At 37.0% G+C, this 24264-nt stretch overlaps 1 protein-coding gene across 14 annotated transcripts in view; it reads right to left on the bottom strand.

Moving 5' to 3' along the window:
* PARD3 (par-3 family cell polarity regulator) overlaps positions 1–24264 on the bottom strand; it is a 450646-nt gene that overhangs the window by 147932 nt on the left and 278450 nt on the right. For 9 of the 14 annotated variants that reach the window (XM_069859364.1, XM_069859367.1, XM_069859365.1 and 6 more), the window contains 5 exons: positions 20856–21006; positions 13326–13515; positions 8582–8733; positions 7449–7493; positions 893–1120 (listed from right to left, as the gene is read on the bottom strand). In XM_069859364.1, the coding sequence (XP_069715465.1) occupies positions 893–1120; positions 7449–7493; positions 8582–8733; positions 13326–13515; positions 20856–21006 (766 nt within the window). The remainder of the gene's footprint in view (positions 1–892; positions 1121–7448; positions 7494–8581; positions 8734–13325; positions 13516–20855; positions 21007–24264) is intronic. The other 5 variants (XM_069859354.1, XM_069859361.1, XM_069859356.1 and 2 more) reach the window with 3 other exon arrangements.

Below are 24264 nucleotides of genomic sequence, written 5' to 3'. Positions count from 1 at the left end.
ATTTTCTGAAATAAAAAACTTTTTAAAAGAGCAGAGTGAAGAATCTTATTTCAGGACTTTTCTGTCAGAATTCAGGCTTAATATTTTACTACTTCAATCTTCCCACCATTATCTTCATTCATAAACTTCTAACTAGCTGTAGGTTGATTAAAAAAAATTCTGCTGGTGTGTGACAAGTTGAAAGTAGTATAACACGAAGGTTAAAAATTCAATGATTTTAATACAATCCCTGATTGAAGTAATTTACCATTCATACTATTTTCATTCAATACGAGTTGTCATTCTACTAGCCCATTCTTACATAGTTCAATAATGATAAGGTTAGCTTTGAAGTGATTCTTTTATGTTAATGACATTCTCCACGTGTTGGGTCATACTTCGGGTTAAAGAACTGAAAATGTAAATGAATACCCATTAGGGTGTGTAATAGCTGATCATTAACTTTATATTTTATTAGATCTGCCAGCCTCACTCACTCTAATTAAAGGACAGTGATTTTTCCCTCCCCCTCGTGCCAGATACTACAAATGTAGTTTCAAAGTTAGACGCACATATTTCTGTAACATAAATTCATTGAGTTTTTGTCTTTCTGCATAATTTTCTTCTAATTTACATTAGTAAATTAATTAGCTGTCTTACAGAAAATTTTCATAGTAACTGAAGTAAACACATTCCTAATAATCCTATTTCCTTATTTTAGAAAGGCAGGAAGCTGCAGAGTGTTGCAATCTGTTAATGCATATGAAAGGAAAAAGCCTGAAAAAAACTAATGAAGAGAAGTTACGACTATTCTTTTCAAATCCTAAAATTATCTTCTACTACTTTTAATCAGTTTTTAAAGGCATTAACCTACATTGCTAACATTCCTTGTGCACAGTAATGGTTTACTTACAAGTTTCCATGCCTTCATCATCATCATCTGCTACAGGTTTATCATATGATTTGTCTATGGCAGCTCTGAAGCTTTCATTGCAGCCTCGTCCTCGGATAATTCGCGGGCGCGGGCGGTGGAAGGGAATATCACCATTCAGAGTCACCTCAGCAACAGCTGTCTGCAGACTTTCTAATGAGCTGGATTTCTTCAGACCTAACGAAGGCCCCACATCTCTGGTTGGGGAACCTTAGTGATTTAGAGGGGAGGAAAAAAGTAATTAGAATTAGTATTGAGAACTGCATGCTCGATTATGCATATCTATCCTGAAAGTCTATGGGGACACACTTAACATTATTCACATCATCTCTCAATAATCTGTAGGGAATTCTCTGCAGATTTGTTGGTCTCACAAGTGGATGAGCATATCAAGTCACAGTCAACGAAACTGACAACATTAGTGATGTCTGGCTTTTCAAACCAGTGAAGAGAGACCAACATCCATTACTATTATTTTAACAATTTGAATGATAAAGTAATTACAGAGCTTTAAAAATATAGCTCATAAAACCAGCAGAGGCAGATATCTACCGGCATCAAACAAAACTATTAATTATTTTTGTTTTGAGCAGAATATTTCATCAGTACTAGCAACTGACAGAGAGCAGATTATGGGCACAAATCCGATTGTGTTCAGAGTAACAGTCTTGCAAAGTAGCCTGACTTCTGGCTTCAAGGAACATGCTGCTTGCTTTTAATTGAGTTTTAAAAACTTGCATCAAATTGCTGAGGATTTCATAATGAAATGTTTCCGAGAATATCAGTTGTCTTGCTGGGATTTTGTGAAAGTTGGTCAAAAATAACGCGTGGAAAGGACTCGATTTTAGTCAGGCAATACTAGTTCTCCAGTTGGAAAAGAAACACATTTTTGGCAGTCACCAGGTTGATGTCTGGGCAGCACTACAGCTGGAGCTGAGGGCAGCTGTTATCACTGCAACTTGTCCAGAGGTGTGCCAAGAAAGCCCCAGACAGTATTCTGCAATACCTTTTCCCTATCCAGACTTTTCTTCTCAAGTTTGTGGACTAAATGTCTACCCTCTGGTTTTAGATACATTCACAGTGCAAATCAGCTGACAATTGCACGATTTGATCTCATGTTATAGTTAAAACTTGGAGAAATCTTTCAAGGGAGAAAAAATCACTGTATTTATTGTAAGTGATTTTATTCAAAAGTGCAGTATAGTCTTGGCTAGATTTTCCATAGGATTTGGGGCTGTAGAGCAAGATGAGTTTGGACATTAGCATCACCATAGCCATATTTCCTAAAGTTACGAGACCAGAGCCCTCACCTAGAAGATGAAAACACAACTTTTTCTCCCTTTGGGTAGAACCGAGAGTGTTGTGGCACCACCACAGTCCCAGGTGGTGGGCTGTTACTCTGCTAATATCACTGCCTTCAACTGACAGAGGTGCAGAAAGATAAATTTTGAAGCTACTCAGCACCGAGAGACAGAGCCAAGAACTGAACCCATTTGTAATCAAGGTCTGGTGTGAGTAATGCAATAATGGAAAATTATCATTGTAAAGTATTTAACTCAGAATAATACAAAGCACTGGAGTCAATCCCTATTCTGGTAAATATTAGGAGGGAGAAGAGAGACAGGATCTGTCACTGTTCTTTAAAAAAAGTACATGAAGAAGTAGTTTGTGGAAAACTACTACTACACTACTAAACCCAGCTTCTTCCACTACTACTGTTGGGGAGGAAGCGGGGTTGCTGGACCTACAGAAGGTATGTGGAATAACAGCATGACAAGTCTTCTCCATGTCATTTATTAACTTGGTGGTACAAGGCAGAAAACACTTGCATTTTCTACTAATGAAACTTTTCCTACTTTTTCAATTAAAAGTCTGAGCAATTAAGTTAAACTGAAATCCCTCAGATCAAATAAAATCAAACAGCTGCTGTCAAACTATTCCCCTTCAGCTGCCTTATTGATAAGACAAACTTATAATTAGAAACAAAACCAAAATCCTCTTTCAGAGGTCTACATAATTCATGCAGGCTGGTTCCCCCAGAAGTCCAGTGTTCTGCTGCTTAGACCCTTGGTCAGAACTAAACACATCCCAATAAATGAGAAGTTTTATCTTGATGAATTCACATCTCCTAGAAGCAGCCCCTCTCACTCACAGCCTGTACTGGCTGGAGTGCCGACGGTCACGATGGAGGCTGGGGGTACAGCGCAGCTGCTGAGGTGAACAAGAGCAGCCAACGGGGACAGGGGGGTTGAGGATTTCCCAGCTGTGCAAACAAACTGCAGCCCAGGTTCACCAAACTTCTGAACATGGGCTAAAGCCTAAGGCAACTATTCAAATACAACACTCTCTTTACCAAGGAAAAGAACTCTAAGTTGGACAGTGCCCTATAAAACTATACGCTCGTGTTCTAGCATGTGACAAAATCTGCTATTCCTCCACTAGTGCCTGCAGTAAATAAATGAGATTTTGGTTTTTTACTTCTTGAGACTGCATTTTGTTAAAAAAAAACAAGCAGTCCATGAGACAAGAAAAATGAATGCAATTTGAAGGAAAAAAAGAGGAAACAGGATAATCGTCTATAAACTAGCTGTTTGACAGATTCAATTTCATTTACAAAAGGAGAGGGTATCCTCTTACATGGCAACTTACTGTAAACTTCCTTATTCCAGAATCCGCTTTGCAACCTTGAAATAAAATGCTCATATATCTTTTCCTAATTACTGAGTGGCTCTTTTTGTAAACAGTAATTATAAAGAAGGCATTTATGTGCCCATTTACGTTCATAAAGGACATTAAAAAAACATTCCATTTCCTGCCACCCAATACAGATCTCTGCGAGAACTGTATTTATGTAAGTCCTGCTTTCCCAAAGGAAATGCTAGATGGGATATGACCTAACGTTCCTTGAGAACTGTAAAACTAATAATAGACTACAGAAACGATAGGAATATTTACTGAACTGGGGTGGCCACAAATGTGGACAGGTTGTAGAATTTGAAAGAGGGAAATGTCCTTTCTCAAGTCATTTAAGCACTGTGATCACAAAGCTACGTATATTTTAATACCTTCACTATCTTCTATGGCCACTTCATAGCAAATCTACTATTTTCAAAATATATAGTTAAACCTCCCTGTAAATTTGAGTGAGTTCAGAATTTATTACTATAATTCACCAGCTAGGAAGTGAGTTGCTTACCCATAATCTGGTGAGGAACAGCAAACTTCCTTTAAAATTGATTCTGTTTAAAATTTATAAGTCACATCAAAACCTTGTTTTCTAAATACAAAAATGTCAGCATTTTCTTCCAGCCTTTGCAGCACTGGTGGTAATCATCAGAAATGTTATCTGCTCAGAACAAGTTCTACTTCTATTTTGACATCAGAATTTAAAGCAGAAAAAAAAAAGAAGAGAAAAAGATGCATCTACCTAAAGCAGCTTTATATGACTAAGGGATAAAAGGCATTCTTTTATCGTTTTTAAAATTTGAAGTTTATCAAAATTTTCCTTTCCGACAATTTTATTATGAAATATCCTTTGAGGTAGATTCATGTCTCCATATAGCAGCAGTGCTTCTACTTTGACTGCCACCATGTGCACCGCCTCCCTGCACGCTCCACTTAGGTGATCAGCCGTATGGCTTTGCTCTACATGTCCCACACCCCTACCACCTCTCAAGGGCTCTGTAACATGCTCCAACCACCCCTCCAAATACAGCCCCTGCCCACACACATGCATCCCCACTCCCTGTGTCCCCAGCTGGCCAACCCTTGAGGACAACAGCCAAGCCTTACCCTTCAGGCCATGCAACCACCTTCTACTCATGCATGACTGCTGGCAGTGTGTGCATCTGCTCTCACGCAGCACCAACAGCCCCCGCAGCACATTAGATCACACGAAGCCTGTGTGGTGCTCCCTGCTCCAAGCCCTTTGTTTCTCCCCCGTACTGTTGCTGTTTAACAACTCATCGTGCTTCGACTTCTCTCATCTTGTGTTAAGTATTTATACAGTGCCACAAAGCTGCTTGGGCCATTTGCAAAAGCAAAAAGCATGGTGTCAAAGGATATATGATGCTTACTTCAGTGTTTCCTTCAGTAATTAATTTCAAGGCCTACCAGAAAATTTTTCATCACCACCATCTTTTCAATTATTTAAAATGACAATTTTGTTTTCTTCTGAAACATTTTTATTTCATCTTAAATGCTACCACAAACTAATGCCAAAAACTTCCCTTGATTTGATTAAACCAGTTTTCCAAAGGCACAAAGTCTACTTTCTAAACTCTTTCTTAAAGGACATTAGCAGTAAGTCTATGTGCTTATTAACATCTGCTCCACTAGAAATACTATTTCTAGTTCAATTCATACACTAAAAGAGTAACTTGCAGCTGAGGAGAACAGGGGAGGAATAGAGCAAGCAACCCCATCAAAATTTTGTTCCCTTTAATAAATAGAGTTTAGTTAAAAAGCACTGGTAAAAACAAATAAATGAACAATTTAAGGAAATGTTCTTTGATTTTTTTTTTCTTTCTTTTTAATTTTCACACTATGTACATGGAAAAATAATTACCTGGACCTATAGCATGCCTGGGACTCAGTAAATGACCCATGCTCAATTGCTAATGAATATACATCTAACCTCTAGCATGAACTGTAAACACTGCAAGGACTAAGCACTTGAAATGAACTATAGAAAGAAAAATAATTAAAAATCTATTATAGTAACTAGGGATGGTGAGTTCTACACTTTCCTTTTCAGCCAACACTATTAACTTCAGCTTTGACTGTTGGACAACTGTGAGTTTGTTTTATTTTTTCTAAAGTAAATATATACTGAAGTTTTCTGGTTTCTAGAGTTCATTAAAACACAGTTCACCACACATTTGAAGCATATTTTTTTTTTTCTTAGAACCAGATGATTTTTAAGCTAAACTACAGTAAGTGGTTTGTTTAATGACAACATCCATCTTCAGTAAAGGGAGATATCCAGTGCTTATATATAAAATCTGGTTAAAAGCATGCAAGATAAATAAAACAAACATACAGTAAAAGGTGTTTTTCATTTTTTCCAGCCACTGAAATTTCTGCACACAAAATATGTAACTGCTTAGTCCATATTGTTATGGTCATGCTCTTTCATACCAGTTATCTGACTGTTTTGGAATTCAATTCAGGTGTTACACACAGAGAAAAACTACACTCAATTAATACCACCCTCTACTGAGAACACCGAAAACCCTACACATTTTTAAAACCTAGAGCATCACACTTTACTAAAACACACATGTTTTACACCATTCTAATCTCTTTCCATTCAAATAGGTAGGCTACCAAGAAAATTTAAAATAATTACAATAATTTTGAGTTTGATCTGTAACTCCCTTTTACGCGAATAATGCTCAGGAGTAAAGATGGTTCCTAAGAACTGATTCCACTAAAATCTTTAATACAATTCATCCATTCATACTCTGATGGCTTTTGTCCTTCAAAACATTCATACATTTTCATTTTGTATACTTAATCTCAATTTGTAAAGCTGCAAGTCTGTGGCCATATTCAGCAACATTTTAGGAGCTAGAAGTTTTAGCTGTTTAAATAAAAATTATAACTTTATCACTTGATTATTTACAGCTTTTCAATATTCCTACTCAGGTTGTAAAGCGTGGTTAGGTTAACAGAGATACAGTTGTCAAATATTAATTGTCAGTTCTGTATGGAATGCCCTACTCCCCAGATCCTGATAAAATAAATAATATTTTCAGGTTAAAAAGGTGAATTCTTCCTAATTAGAGCTAAGTAATGTTATAGTGCCCCCTGAATCTAGCCCAATTAAAATAGCATCCCAAAGGTTAAAAGTTAACTTATATTAATAAATCATAAAGGTTCATAATTGCAGTTGGTGCATTATTTTAATTACTAATAAAAATATGCTCTGAAAGCTATTTCTCATTATCATTATGTTAAATGTTACAATCGGTGCTATGTGGAAAAGATTCTATTTATATATTCTTTTGTTCTGTCATGACGTTCAGGTTTCAGCTCCAAAGGAAAATCAATTTGTACTAGTAATCTTCAACTCAACTCACAACAAGTATTTGATGCCCACTTAAGGCAAAGGTAGCAGTTTTCAAATTATTAAAATAATTATTTCCAAGTTGTGTGAGCACTGTAATAGCCAAACATTCCTCTCTTGCACGTCAACTCTCTGTACATTAGAGTCTGAATCTAGGAGGAGATTTTCCAAGACTGTTTTGAAAGGATGAAAATCCAAACAACTGTGAATACTTAGGAGTTCAAAGTGTAGGAAGAGGTGTCTACTGATAGTCACATGTATGACCTGGTTGAATTATCCTACCCTAGATACTTATCTCTACAGAGAATTTTCTTTTTATGTATGACTTGGTTATTCACAACAATAGAAAGCAGCCATGCAAGTACTGGAATATTCATGTTTTCATGCAATTTGACTGGCAGTTCTGTAATTGTGGTAAGCTGCTTTGACCAAGGTTTCTATAGCAACAGCCTTACTGTCAATCCTTACCTGTTTTCTGGTCATCCATTGTACTGAGCTTAGTCTCGTCAGCTACTGTTAAAAGGTAAATGTATAACGGTTAGCCCAGTTAGTGCCCATGCCCCACATGCATCCAACATTCCTTCTGTTTTGCATATTTTTTTTTCAAGTTAGGGGAACTTAGCAATGTCATACTTCATGCAAATAAACTGCAACAGTAAGCAAACATTCTGGCTAGAAATGGCAGCAAACTAGTAACCTTCATGCAATGTCAGTCATTTTCACATCACAGGCAGGTACAATATGTTATTTACACGTTAGCACATCACAACTAGTCAAGACAAGTCATGACCACCAACCTTACTGTCTCATGAGGAAGTTGGTGGATTAGGGATTGAAGTTAAGATATTCACAATTATTGTAAAAGAGTGAATCATTTTCATTATTCTGAGTAGGGAACTCTGTGTGTTTAAGCAATTAAAACTCTTGTGTTTAATGTTACCAGAGTCTGCACTTCAGAATCTAAATTCAATGGCAGAAAAATAGATGGGCTGGTTAGTGACTACTTATTCTCACTTGTTTTATCAGTTAAAATTATTATAGTCTATTGCCTGTCTCAGCCACTGATACTTTACAGGGCTTCTGATATAAACATTTAAACTTAGGTCTCAAACTTATGTCAGACTATCCCCATGTTCTAATTCTGAATGAACTCTTAAAAAAACCACTCCTGTCTTTAAGATCTTATTCAAAAACCACCTATAAAATGAAAGACTATGAAGGATCTTTAAGGCTATTTGCATTATAATCATGAACTGAGAATAATCCCATCTACCCAGAACCACAATGTGGCACAGTTTTATGCTGTTACTCTATTTGGATTGGTAAATGCACTTTTCACCTCCATTTTAATAAATACTTCTAATGTTTATGTACAACCACATAGCCAGAGGGCTACGATATTTAAATGCATGGACATTTACAAGTGGTACAAACAATACACAGGCCACTTGGCCATTCATCTTAAGAATATTTTACTTCCCACCAGTAGATATTATGTGCAGTAGTACTGCATTTAAACAGTGTGTTTGGAATTACAAAATCTATATACTTACAACATGAAAATCAGGTTCAAATAAAACAATTGAAAAAATATCACTCACTACCTAGATCCATGCTTTTGGATTTTCGTGTTTTAACGAACTCCAACTGACTGGCATCTGAAAATTGCTTTGTACGTTTTTCTGACATGCTCTGGCGTCCAAAACCCTCTCGTTGGAAGGCAAGTACTGGATCAACATCTGGACTAAGAGTGCTGTAAGAAGGGAAAAAAATCATGCAAACACTTATCAAGATCGCACAACCTTTCACTCTGCAGAGAAAAGCATTAATTTACCACGTGGCTTCTACCAACAATTAAGTGCACATTTTTAAATAAACCACTGCAAGTAGACAGTTACATACATAACGGATTTCTTTTACTGCGTTGAGCAATTCTAGTTAAAAAATATCAAGAATTTAATTTAGGAGATTTAATGAAAGATATGCATTTCTGGGGCACTATATGTATACTATCAGAATGTACAACCCCAACACAAGAATAATCTGAGGCAGAATAAGACACAAATATAATCATAGAATCATAGAATAGTTAAGGTTGGAAGGGACCTTAAAGATCATCTAGTTCCAACCCCCCTGCCATGGGCAGGGACATCCCACTAGATCAGGCAGCCCAAGGCCCCATCCAACCTGGCCTTGAACACCTCCAAGGATGGGGCAGCCACAACCTCCCTGGGCAACCTGTTCCAGTGTCTCACCACTCTCATGGTTAAGAAATTCTTCCTAATGTCTAGTCTAAATCTGCCCTTCTCCAGTTTATACCTGTTCCCCTGTATGCCCGTATTCTGTTGATAGCAAATTATTAGATTTTATCTTCATCACAAAATGTTTTTCGTAAAGCATAATGGAAATCTGTTCCTCTTAAAGCACACAGAGCTTTAAACTTCTACATTTAAAGCTTCTGCATCAAAATTTCTCTCCATATGTGTTTGTAAATTTTTCATAGCATTGCCTGGTTTTAAGCTGGGTATGACAGGCAAACATGTTTTTACTCATTACTTCTCTACATAGCAAGCATTTGTCACAATCAGAAATGGGGGTAACCGGACAGAGTTTCAGTCTTTTCTGCAGGTTTCTTGCATAACCTCAGCTGAGTGAGTCAGGTTATTATCTCTCTTATAGGAAACAGATCCCTCCACATCCATCCTTTGATTCTTGCTATACTTCTAGATAAAAAAGCTGAGATCACTAAATAAACTATATGCCATCCAAAATATTGTATACATGTATGTTACTGTTCAGCACAACAGCAAAGAGAAGCAAGGAAAAGTGTCCAAAGGCATCAAGTACTATAAAGGATGAAAATCACTATTCGCATTACCAACCAGTCTAGAACTTCAGTCTAGTAGTGGCAGATTTACAAATAATAAGATATGTGCATGTGACAAGCACATAATACTTAAGTGAGAGCAGGATCAGAGCTTATATGAATAAAGTCAGTGTCAAGTGCCTTTTGACTTTAATGTTTCTGCCTCAGGCTCATAAAGTTTTACATTTAATTACTGCAACTATTTTAGAGATGCCTGCACAATTTCATAACGTTTTGAAGCATATGCTTAAAAGCTTTGATAAACCAGAGTCTAAACGCAAAAATAACTATTCAGTCTTCACAGTCATTCCCATAAAATAGGGAAAAAAACTACCTCCATATGATAGAAAGATAAAACAGACAAGGCAAATATACACTTCTAGTATTCATAGCAGCACAACATGTAACTGAACAAGAACCACCTAAGTCTAAAAACGTCCTCCATGTGACAGATTTGAACTTACAGCATTTCAACACCTTCCATAATCAGATCATAAATGGCTTTCTCAAGGCCACACAGGAGTTTCTGGCTCACTGCTAGCCAGCTCTGTCTCTGAAGGCCAGAAAAACGTGGTTTTACCCAGTGAGAATTTTCTCTAGAAACATCTGTTAATGCAGCTCACTTAGTCAAAGATGACCAGCTCCAGCACACCAAACAAAATTTACCCAGTGCCACTTTCTTCAGAAAGGGTGAATTTCTAACTGTTTGTTTTGGCTGTATGCTCCTTTATTCATATGGGCTTGCTTTGATCCATAAATATATAGAGAGAGCTTCTAATAAAGCTGAATATCATTTTCATGTAAATACAGAATGCACATATATATATCCAACTTGAAGTCCTGAGAACTGACTAAAACTCCAAAGTTAAATAAAATTCAAAAAGGGCACCACAGGTACCCCAGAGAGAAGTGGGGTCTGGAGACGGCATCAGAAACGAGGAATTCTGCAGACTGGATCCCAGCACTTCCATTGACACCACCTGTAGGGGATTTCTCTCTCCCTCCCTTATCTGCCCTTATCACACCTACCTTCCACACACTTCCCCTCATTACATGTTTGCATAGTACCCTGCATAATAACAGTGCTGCTTAGCACCAAAAATTATCTGCTTTCTGACATCAAGAGATCTCATACCTTTTTACAACACAAATATCTGAGCCCTACGTGGAGTCATCAGTTTTCATGTCCCAGTTTCTTTCTGTTGCTTATGACACTCAAGTGAGTTTTAGTAATTAAGGAAGGAGCAGATTACAGGACTTTGAATGCGTGCGTGTTGCCTAGAAGTATTCAAAAGCCCCCATGAAGATTCACAACTGGAAAAGCCAATGAGCACATAGGAGGAACTAATGCCCTTAAAAATGCTTCATTTGAATATTTTTCAGCTACATTAATAAAAGACAGAAGGTGAGTTTTGTGAAAGTCATTAAACAATGCCAAATCCAATTTACTATATTCTAGCACATTTAACAAATAAGATTTCTGAAATGACAGCTGATCCTTAAAAGAATGTAACCGTCTTCTGACCCTCAATGTTATTAAAATTCCACTTATTAATCCTGTCTTATTGCCCCTTTGTTTTCATAACATTTTCATCAAGGATTAGGGAGATATTGTGAGGCTGGAAAAGCTTGCATTCTCTTCTGTGATTCAGAACAGCTGCCATTCTTGTTTGGATAACCCTTCATCCATATTCTTAGTTTTACCCTTTGTGCCTTCCAGCAAAATCACACAATGCACCTTCGTTTTACAAGTCTTCCTTCATCCATTAGTAGCAGGAAATTAATGCAACAATCCAATTCTACTGCTGTTTACTTTTTTTTTACTAATAGAACACATTAGATAGTAAGGCGCTGGAGCAATCTCCTCTTTTAAGTGCAATTGTATCTGACGACCCTTACAATTTCTCATACATATGTTTAAAGGTTTTAAGCATGATCAATTCCACGAAATCTAATCCCTGTTTTCTTTACTGTTATTTTCATTTTCAAAGAAGTACATGAATAGCAAGCTACATTGCAAAAGTAAATGTAAAAGCATCTACAGGTTTCAAATAGGCTCTTACTTCATGCTGCTTATGCTCATAATCAGCTAAAAAAATTCCCTCAGTAATAAGCTATTATGTGCAGCCTTGACTAGTGCTTTATTTAAATGTCTCAGATTTTCAGCTCTAAAAGCTTTTACAAAAGATAGATGGACTTTTCAAGGACCCAAATTACATGTATAACTCGTCCAAGAAAAGAGCTGCAGCCTTAAAAAAATGCAAATAAAGATAAAAAAATTACCTTTTTAAACAATCATTAAAATAGTGCCTAAAACAGAACTCTCTTCCTGGACAGGTGCATATCAGCTGGCAGGTGCTACTGCTGCTTTATTATTGCTGACACATTCATAACAGGCTCAAGAGACAAGAAAAATGAGAAAATGCGTATATTTCACACCATTTGTGGTAATTATCTACCTTCAAGAAGTGGCAGTGTGCAGAGGTGGCTTTTATTTTGTTATTACTATAGATAATTACAGGACTTGCGAATTAAATCTTAGATCTATATTAATTGTACTAAGTAAGTAATAAACAGTATTTCTTTGCCAAAAACCTAAGTAAGTGAATAATGGAGCTCAATGCATTTTTCATTAAGAGTCTTGTCTTATACTAGACTAGGATAAACATGACTAGGGAGTCAACCTAAGAGTCACAGAAATTATTTCTACTATAGATTAAATGTATAAAGTAAAGTGACTTTCTAAAGTTTTAAATGTGGAAATACTACTTTCCATATTTTTAACAGTACAGCTATTACAGTACATTGCCTTTTCATGATAGTTACAAATCATAAAATGATATGAAAGCTATTTTTTCATGCATAATAAAGAAATCTTAAACAGTTCTTTTTGCATAAGAATTAACACCAAGGCAAAACAAAGAGCTGCTCTGACCTCTAAGTAGATTTAAAATTACTATGCATTATTAGGAACATCAAGAAAGTATACAAAAGTATTGATAGGCTCCTAGACATATATTGGAATTTTAAAATATTTGTTTCATAGATTTAGAAGTATTTACAGTGAGGTTATTAACCCAAAATTTCCAATTGAAATTATTCTTTCATCTTTGATATACTCAAGTGTTTAAATTTTGCAAAATCCTTTTTTCAAAGAAGTTAGCTCAGTTGGCAACTAAATTAATATTAAAAGACCAAATTAACACAGCTTTATGCTGATTTGGTCTTAATAACAATTAGCAACATCTCCACAAATGTGCTTTGACAGAGCACAAACCTGCAAGCAGAAGTAGAAAGTCTAACGAATTATCTGTACAGACTTCCTTCCTGAAAAACAAACAACTACCAGTTTGGAAACAGTGAAATCTAAATGTGATTGGGGGGTGGAAAAGAATTAATATTATCAGTAGCAAAAAGTTAAGCTAAAGGAAAAGACACAATTGCATCCCACTTTTCCTTCCACTAAATCATGCTCTTACCAATCTGTTGACTCATTAATTGCAGCTTTAGCCCATCCACCAGCATCAACAGTGCCAAACCCAACATCATCGTGGGAACTGGATGACGACTGGTCAGAGAGATGAGGAGGGAGGACCGACAGTCTGTCATCTTCAATAATGACAGTGTCTTCTTGGGGCATGTTCACTGTTGGAGACAGCTGATATTTACCTGAACAATAAAATGGAGAAAAGACTCAAAAACTAAATAATGGCAGAGAGTGCCTTGAATACTAAATAATCGCAGCTGCTAAAATGTTACCTTAAACTGCAGTGCTATTGATAAGAGTAACACAACACAGAAAATAAAATTAACTATGTCTCACTTCATACATATCTTCCTATGCAGAGGTCTGAAAAGTAATATACACCAGCTGTATCTGCGGCCTACTGCAAGAAGATTACAGAATCATAGAAGCTTTGAGGTTGGAAAGGACATCTCATCTGGTCCAACTCCCTCCTGCTAAAGCAGGGACATCTTCACCCAGCTGCCCAGCAAACTGACCAAATGGCTTTGGAATATTTCTACTCCATCACCTCCCCAGGCAATCTCTGCCAGTGCTGGCACCCTCAGACTGACAAAGTGGTTTATGATGTTCAAAGGGAGCCTCCTGTGTTTCTACCTGTGCCCATTGTCTCAGATCCAGTCACTGGGAACCACTGGAAAGCATCAGTCCCAAAAGGCAGTATCTTCTCTTGCCCCAAATTATTTGGTAGAAACAACAGATGAGTTCAACAGGAAATAACAGAGCTCATAATTTCTCCTGATCAATGTTGCCCTCAGGAAATCTGGAACTTGTTTCACTGCTATTGGGAACATGGAACCCTTTAATAATGCTCCCACAAAGGTAAGAGTTGTGAAAGGTGATGAGAACTTGCAGCTAAAGCTAAATGATTCCGTATTTTCATTCCCTCCTTTAAAAATAAAAATCTGGTGGCACACATGCAAAATTTGGGAAAAAAAGAAATCCCTAATTCTATTACCATCAAAATCAAATCAGTTTTAACACTGTTGTTAAAATGCTTAAACTGGAGCCATCACATACATGAAGGAGACATAATAAAGACACATTACACTTCATTTACGAGCAGACTTCATTAGATTAATTTGTGAGCATGGCAGTTAAAACAAGATATTTAGAGGATTGTTACAAACTAGTAAAACAACAGTTTTAATGTGCATATAAATATCATAAACCCACTACCACTGCTGTTTTTATAGGGATAAATATATACACATAATTATATTTTCTAGAAATCATTTCTAGTATGACAATCCTCAAACTGCTTTGAAAAAAGCAAGAGCAACTTTTAAAGCTACAGAAATCTTTATGCCACCAAAACAGACTAACAAGTTGTAAAGAATGCTGGAAAGAATATTCTCATTGCAAAGCTTTGTAACATAACTATGGTTTAAACGGAATAAATCTGTTTTTCAGGATACATGCATGAGTTACAGAAATAAAAGGATGGGGTTTATAGAATAGTATTCGGACAACAGTGGAAATACAGAATTATCACCATTTAAAATTTTAACTTGGAACAAAGAGAGCTTATTTCTGTGTCTAGAAACACTAAGATCAAACTTGCTTTAAGGAAAATAAAGATTTGCAAATCTGGATGAAAATTATTCAGTTATCTGAAGAAATTACTAATTATTAAGTGTGAATCTTTCAATTAGCTGCACGCAATTTTTTATTTGATAGAATATCTTTAAAAATAGTTTTATCCTCCTGGATATTGATGCTCAATTTTAAAAGATACTGATGCTCAATTTTAAAAGATTTGTCATTTTAAAAGTTTGGTCCTAACTCAGTGCTAAGTCAGTATTATTTCTAATGAATGATCAGGGCATCACATGAAGTTTATTCCTAGAAATGTATTATCCCACTAGAATAATTAATAATACAGCCACATCTTGTTGGAAGAAAAGCACTAGCTTAATCAACCATTCATCTGTCAACAAACTAGAAATTATTCTAAAACTATAATGCACTGCAGTAATAATATAGTAATAACTTATTAAAAGTTTCCATAACATAAAATTGCTGCTGTGGACACATAAAATATTTTAACACCTTATTTTTCCTACAGATACAGAAAAATTGTGTAGAATTAGGAGTAAAAGATTTTTTTCCTCTTTTCTGGAAAGTGACCATCACTACCCTTGCATGCAATTGTTAAAAACCAAATAAACAAAATTTATGCATAAAGAGCTGGCTAAAATCATCACTGCACTAGATAATACATTTTGTACAGCTTTTCAAAGGGGGCAAAGCTAACTTCAAAAGAGATCACTGAAGAAGGCTGAAGAAGTGGTTGGAAGAAAAAGGCACGGTATGGTGAACATCTCATCACTGTCAAACGGAAATTAATGTGTTTAGTTTGCATAACAGCCGATTCTTTGATGGACAGGTTAATGTTTAGCCTGGTAATGTACTTCTTTCTAAACATAATGCCCACAAGACTGTTAACTCTGTAGTTAATAACGTCTCCAAAGAATTGATTGAGAAAAGGTATAACCTTATGGCATTCAGCAGATTGAACTTCCCGTTTGAGGGGCTACAGTAATTCAGTAACATTTTAAACTTTTCACTACCCTTCTTTATATCTGACAAGGGTGAAGACTGACATTTTAATAGCTGCTTTGAAATTAAGGAGAAAACCCATCTGACATGCCTATGCTTCTCACTGCAGATGAAGCTAAAAAACAGGTGAAAGGCTTCACCTTCCACAGACTGTAAGAAAGACTTCAGCAATGGACTCAATTAGTCTTTTGTAGAGAATTCAGCTGAAGTGGAGGGAAAATACTCTTGGCGAAAGCAACTCTGCAAATGTTGTGAGAAACATTATAAGGAAACATCAAAGAAACTTCAGACCCAGTAATCATCAGTATATTTGACTGATCTATAAATCTAACACGTTGTTCAGGCTGTCTACAAATCCCTCCAAGACAATAATTTTCCCTTGGACTAGAAGTGCTATGAAATATAGACTGAATACACTTCAAGTTCAGTTTTGCATATATTACACCTTCCAGGAGGAGTGGACAGTACGGTTGACCCAAAACTGACCAGAGTTCCATCCCATATATTTCATATTTGATATAAAGCTTGGGGACCATGAGGGCCAAGCCCTCTTCTTCAATGGCCAACGTGTGGTGAGGACCTCATCTGTCACTCTGCCTCTGATCCAGAGTGGTGCATTCTAGTTCCTGAGGCCAACTCCCATCTGCCACCAAGTCCAGTCTGGGACTAAGCCAGAAAAGATACAGACCAATAGTACACTCCAAAACTCTTCCATAAGTAGAGGGCCTTTCTTGCTCTGACATGACAAGTGACTCCTAATACACCTGACCAAGAAATCAACAACAGCTACTCTGTGATGAATAACGAAGTATTAACCAAAGTAATAAATAGAATAAGGAGGGATACAGAAAATTGTACAATGGGAAACTAGAATTTCTGCAGATTTTCATTTACTTACTTTTCACGAACAGCATATTTGTCCCCAGAAATATACTAAGCTTTGGCAAAATTTCCCATACATACTCACATCATCTAATCTTCCAAGCTAAATAGAGGTGGGATTGGGAATATGTGTGCGGTGAACGTCTAAAGACAAAAATGCCTCCACTACATCCAGGCTTTGGATCTCAAAAGAGTGCTCAGATCTGTCAAGACTATTGCAACAGACCACCACGTTCTGATGAGATTCCTGGCTAGGAAACGACATTCTGCTTGTAAAGGGTTATTTTCATTTCATTGACACACACACTCTACTTCTCTAGCTAAATTTTTCTCAGTAGTGTTTCCTTCCAAACCTATCCTTAAGATAGCAATTATTTATGTAGACAACAAAGTATTTCCTGTATGTAGTAACTATCAAATTTTACAAAGTTGCAAGGAATCCTTCAGGATGAAAAGCAGATTCATTGCAAGCTATTGTTATTCTGCATAACCCCTGATAAATAACTCTGGTTTAGTCACCATTAGCAACAAACCTCACCGTGTTCATAAAAAAAGTACCAGTAACTTGAAGAAAGAGATGAAAGAAGAGTTGTACTAAGCTGTTCGTTGAATAAGAATAATTTATAGAGAGACAGCAGATTTGTGTATTGCAAAACGCAAGAGCATAATGGATGATACACAAAAATGTATTATCAGAAGAAAAAACCTGAATTTTTAACCATAGAGCCAAGCAAACCAGCATAACACAGGTGTTATTCTGAATGTCCTAACTACATGCAATTTCAAAATATTAAAAATAAACAAACAGTACAGCCACCTCATTCTTACTATGGAAGACTCAATATGTATAAATAAAAATAAAACATCTCATCAGAACAAAAATATCATTCTCTGAATACAGAAAGTTTATCTCCTCTCCACCAGAAATTTTCAGTAAAATACTATCAAGAGCAAAATCAAAAAAATCTGTAACAGCAATAATAATCTAAAAGAGCAGATCAACATAAGAATTGTCCAGAACATTCAAAGATTCGTGTAGCCTTTTTGGAGTAAGCAAACATTATTTTGTACAATTTAAATCATGTTCTAAAACTGACATTTTATTCCCACTCTCACAGCAAGGCTCTGACAACCAGTTCTTGCTGTCAGTTATGGACTGAAAGAGTAAGGAAATTATCTTAAATACCTTTCCTGCAAATTACATGAGATATATGTAAAAGAAACAAAACTCTCTTGAAAGTTTTGTTCTGACTTTTAGCAACGCCTGGAAAGAGCAGGCATTTTCCAGACCCTGAAAAGTCTAACTTGGGAAGAGAGAAAACTCAAAATCCATCAGTTTTATCCAATAGCAAAAGAAGCGGAAAGACCTACTCCTTCACAAATGAAATCGAACTTTGACCTCCTCACCACAAGGCACTGAAAGCACTAAAGTTTACATAGTTAAATCCATTGAGGGGTAAATAAAAAGACATCGGGCAATTAAGAGAGCCCATAAGTCAGAGGGCTCCTCTATGTGGGGAGAGCACTCAAAGGAATCAGCACGGCATAGAGCACTCCTTTCAGCTTGTTTTCATGGTCAGGACCAGCACGGGGAGGTACAGACCTCCGGTGTTTCTTAACCAGGCTATTCTTAGGACTAATCCTTGCTTTTACGCCAATTTTTAAGAGGAGAGAAAGTCTGGAAGAGACATGTAACATCACATATACATTTCCAGGAGAATAAAAGTAGTTCTGAGTTTTTTCTTATTATCGATACTATTACGACAGGAAGCCCACTGCATTATAAATAACTGATTCTCACAAACTTCAGCTATTCTGACACAAGCATGTGTACCTATCTCTGCCAACAGGTAACAGTTCTGCTGTGCTGTATGACACTGCAAGAAAGCACATGTGATCATATCACAAAAGATTGTAAACACTGCAGTATTAAATTCAGGGTACTGCTGCATTCAGAAAAAAATAGCATATCAGAAAAACTTACTGCTACCTAAAACCTGTGTTTAAACATGCCAGCTCCATGAAGCTACCGTGAGTGCAGAAGGGAATAACCCAGTCTGGACAAGACCGGTTTTCAGTTACACTTGCCTAGATCACATTTACTATGAGGTTCAGGCACAATTTGATTTGCCATGTGCTTTCAACTGAAGCATCAATGGATTTAAGTCACAATCAAACAACTTTCCACATAATTCCTGGTTTCTAAGAATACAAAAAATCCCCCAATGATCCAGGTGAAAACAAAACACCAACTTTAGGTTATAAAAAATTTACAAATACAGGATGGATTTTTTTCCCCTATGTCTGCACCACAGAGGTATCCAAAAGCGATACATTTTAAGAGCTTTGGAAAGATTTTTGGTCTTTTGTTGAAAAGCAGTTATTGGCTACAGCTAAAGGGATGATACCAGACTGATTAAGCACTAGTTCAATTTGGCATGGCAAGTCCTGTGTTCCTTTGATGTGGAAGTAAACTGCAATTGCAATGCTGACACACAGGCACACAGGCTCTCTCAGGGTTTCTTTTCCCATCACTGGACAAGGTGCTTAAGCGATAACTCGTTAACGCTTATATGAGCTCTACACCTAAATCCTCTGCAACACTGATGGAAAAAGCAGAAGGTAGAGCTTTGCAAGCATTTTATCTAAAGCCTTGACACCACAACAAGTAGCCTCTTCTACAGAAGAGTAGTGTTAAAGACTTCAAATGATTTTATCAGTCCTTATATTTTTCAATAAATATACAGAGTTCTTCAAAATTGTTCTCTTTAGAGCATATGACTTTGGGTGAAAACGTTTCATGCTTTCTTGATTCTGAGATTTATAATTTTTCTTGAGTTGCATGAAATGTAATGTGATAGAACAGAATATGATTTCTTTCTAACTACTGTTGTCCAAATGCACAAAAAAAGGATAAAAGTCTTAACTGATAAAGTATCTTAAGTAGAAAATTTGTGGATTTTCACAGAGTTTAACAACAGCATTACTTAGCTACCAAAAGAAAAAAAGCAAACCTGAAAATACAAAAATTAACAAAAAGCAAAAAAAACCACTAAAACACCACAAGCCCCAAACAGATTGAAATACATATAGAAACTGTTGGCTAGGAAAAGCCTAATTTGCAGATTTTTATTTTCTAAGGTGAAGATCAATCACCAGGAATTAAAAACTAAGTACAGCCTTGCTCCATATCAACTTTATTTAAGCATCTTCTAATACAGCCTCTGTGTGTCAAGTACACTTAAAGTCCCAGGTTTAACGGCTATATCTTATGTTTAAAACTCACAAGTCAAGCAGACAACTGTCGCATCTTCTGTCAGGTATTATTTAATCAAGTTGATTTTGTGTTTAAATTTGAAAATCCTTTCAAATTAATCCCATCCCAGCCAGTAAATCCCACCACTCCTCCGGCAAGGCAAGTCTTCATTGCCTAGCTCTGTACACTGGAAGCTGAACTGATGCACTGCAACCGTTAACAACCTCATTACCCACTGCGGCTATGCAGATGGTATGGCACAGAATTTACACAAGGGATGCTTAAAATTAGTCATAAGATTTTAAAATAGGTGTCCTGCAAAGCAAAAATTCAAACAAATTAATGAATTGCCCGAAGTGTTAATGGATGCAAGTTTGCCTTATTTATTTTTGTACTTCTGAACAACTGAAACAGAGGAGAAGAAACATTGAAATTGATTATAAATTCCCATCACTCACTGACTTTCATGTGAATGAAGAATCAACATGGAGATCAGACCAACCAATAACCTATTGTCTACATCAGATATGGAAAAACCATGTTAAATGCTTCCATTATTCATTGTATTAACCTGCTATGGTATACAAAATTGACCTTATAATTCCATTTACTGACTTTCTCATATTAGCTATCCAGAAGTTGCTTAGAACAATTTTAAGTTATGTTTTAAATTGGTCAGTACAACCTCCATGCTCCTTGCTTTCCACATACTACATTAATCACCCTTCAATGAATCACAGAGAGGAATAAAAACACGCCCTGATTAGCAGAGCTGATTTGACTCACCCATTATCCTACTCAGTGCCGCGTTCCTTGTGGGCGACTCGTTGAGACCCTCAATCCCACCGTAGAGGGAGTGGGAAATCCTTCGCTCCCGGTCATCCAGCAGAGTCTCAATGGGCAGCTCGGGCCCTGAGGGGCTCCCAGGTGATTCCAACTACACAGAGAGATGAAAATTAGCACCCAGGGTCCATTTAGCAGCATGGGGGAACTGTAACAACTTGCCTAAGGCCTAGACCTGTCGGGGCACCAAATGAGCTAGAACTTCTCACCCTGGACAAATATAATTTGCAATGACAGCTCTGCTTAATGATCAACTTTCTAAGCCACTTTACACTGTACCTCCCATGGTGACCTGTCTAATTTCAAATCCTTCAGGAGAAAAGTGGTGAAAAAACCCATTGCATTTTGGTGTCTCTTTGCTGGATAATTTCTTAAACAGACAGTTTGGGCTTTTTTTAACATATAGGGCAGACAGCTGGGCCATCATTCCCACACTGACAGCCTGTCAGAACACGGCTCCTGTCAGGAGCATGGAGCACGAACTCCATTTGGAATTGGGCTGCTGGCACTTTTTTGAAGTGCTGCAATTTGCTTTCAAATATAATTATCATGAGAATCCCCAAGAAACTCCACCACACATATTAGTAACCAATACGTAAACGCTCATTTTGTAGCTAGCAGGGAAAGGAAAAAAAGAAGTCAAGCTTCATGTTAATATTTTATTTTATTTTATTTTTTCTACCTATGATGAATTCTGTGCTCTGCCTTCCTTGGTCACAGGATACAGAAACCTCACATGTTTCATTCAGTCTAGAAGCTTCCCTGATCCCTGGCACTGCTTCAGCATTCAGGCAGAGCCACAAAACCCAGGACTGGCAAGACCTGAGGTGCTCCCAGACCCCAGCCCTCATCCTCCGGAGCTGCTGGTCCCTGCCCACCACAACTCCAGGACATTCTTTCCCAGGGCATTATGAGGCAAACAAAGCAAGAGGTGGAAAAAGTGATGGAGCCAGGCTGCTTGGCCTTTCCTCTTGAGCAATGTCCCAGCTCAGCCTTCATTAGCAGAAGCTGGTCATCCCTTGTTTTCCCTCATAAGCCTCTCAGATTTTTCAAAAAGAGAGGAAAAATATCAACTTTTCCTCAGTGAGCCCCCAAGAATCAGAGCTCAGTGGAAAGTAGCGCTTATGCAAGGCAAAGAAAGAAAACAATTGGATATTATCAACCTGTGTTTAGCCACCATTAGGCATGGGCAGCTCCCCTGCCACTGCCAACACAGCTCTTGGGAACAAGGAGAATGAGTGCCCAGGCACCTGACAGCCAGCTTATGCCAAACTTGTCAGCACCCAGAGACTCACCACAGAGATTAGACTCCCCACTCTGTCACCCAGTCCTTGAACCATCCAGTCTTCCTGCCCTTAAAGTTCTCCAGCACCCTGCTGGCTACTAAAGGAGCTTCACTGAGACCATTACACCAATCCACCTCAATATCACAAACTGAATCTTTCTTTTTTAATTAGATAAACAATATTATAAAACAGATGCTTTTTGCAAGGTAGTCACGTGAACTCACACAGGAAAGCATTAGCTGTTCTCACCAAAACACCTCTTCATACTGAAGTGTATAGTTAAATCTCAAGAACAGTATCTTTACACAAATCTCGAAGCACATATTTTATATGTGTTAAAATACAGCAGGGACCAGATACTGCAAGATACTGATCACACTGCAAAGTCTTTGAAGCCACTGGGAACCAGCAATGCTTATTCCACAGTACTAGTCTCTAAATGAGCATGAGAGGAGTAGTTCATAGTTTCAGGAATTATAATAACAAGCAACATGCTTGTTCGTTGTTTTTTTTCTTTAAACAGCTGCCCATTATTAATCACTTCACCCACAATTCCCAGATGACTAAGAAATGTGGAAAGATTTTAAAAAATCTGCTTCAAGGTCTACAAAGCATTCAGCTGCAGTCTCCGCAGTGGTGGCTTTGAAGTTAGTCCAATGGACTAACAAATTCTGACATTAGGTGCTGGCATAATGCCCAGTACACTGAGGGGTGAAGGTTTGCAAAATGCCATATTACAACATCGAGGAGACCATGATTGGGAGGTCACTGAGTCTGTAGAAATTATTATTTCTGTTCAAAGCCATCATCTGTTTAATATAAATGAGATATTTAATGAAGTTTCAAATTGTAGACTTATCTCTCCCAGTTTGATAAGCACTGGGGAGATTTACTGCATCGGAGGGTCAACACAATTACAATTGGAGGCACGTCAAGCTGCAGGAGAATAATAAACTTGCAGTGCAAGTGAATTAGACTCAATAAGGTTTAAATTGTGAAATGAGGATTTGTTTTATTAGTTTTTTTAAATTGCAGATTACAACTGACAGCTTTACTAAAAAGTAAATTAAACAATATTTGTAGCCCCTGTTATAAAGGAATCTAAGGCATTAAATTCACAAAGAATAGAAAAGTTAAATTCTGAGACTCTAAGGAAAAAAAGCACAGCAACATTGAGAGCTTAAACTTGCACTATAAACTAACCTTTATTTCACTGCCTTTAAAAAAGGTGTGAAAATACCAAAGTGCTTTGGGATTTATTCTCCCAGTACTATATTGATGACTTTATGTAACAAGTGTCCAGCTTTTAGTGAGACATATCACACAGTACTCCTTCATGTGACAACCCATCAACTTTCAAACTCATTTGTAGGAAGGTCTCAAGAGATTTTCACAACGATACCAACAGGAAGAAAGCTTTGAATCGGAGAAATGGATTGAAATTCTCTCCTGGCTATGCAGTAAAGAACAGGGTAAATAAAAGAAAGAGCAGGAGTACTGTGCTTAGATGTCTGTGTTTTGTAAAGTGAATCACGTATTTTATCATTTTCATGGGGAAAACTTTTTCCATTTCTAATTAGTATCTCAGAAGATGGGTTTAAACAAAGGCATCAACAGCCAACTACACAAATATTTTACAAAAGATACAATGTGTTTATAAAATAGAAAAAACTAGACAAGAATTACACAACTGGCTTTCACAACAAAAAAGTCTAAGCTTGCATAAGAAAAAATACACTGAATTTGGAAACTGTGCTGTTGGCAAGACAAAGAAACCAACAGTCCAAGGCAAGATTGCAGTTCACATAAAGACCTGCTCTTTTTTATGCATTTCCAATAAAAAGCTTGAATTACACATTCCAATTCCTTCCCTTAGCGGTTGTCAGTGCTATCCGGTATAATTTAATGTGATTAACTGATAAAGCATAGGTAATATAAACAAAGATGTACAAATTCCTGACCTTCATTAAAGACCTAGCTAGGAAAGCAAGCTAGACAGCAACTGGTCCCTATACTTTCTATCAATTACTGCCCTTAGAGGGGGCATATCTTGGAGTGACAGTTCA

The sequence above is a fragment of the Phaenicophaeus curvirostris genome, chromosome 6 (assembly GCF_032191515.1).
Source record: "Phaenicophaeus curvirostris isolate KB17595 chromosome 6, BPBGC_Pcur_1.0, whole genome shotgun sequence".
NCBI lineage: Eukaryota > Metazoa > Chordata > Aves > Cuculiformes > Cuculidae > Phaenicophaeus > Phaenicophaeus curvirostris.
This window is presented reverse-complemented; position numbering and strand designations above follow the sequence as displayed.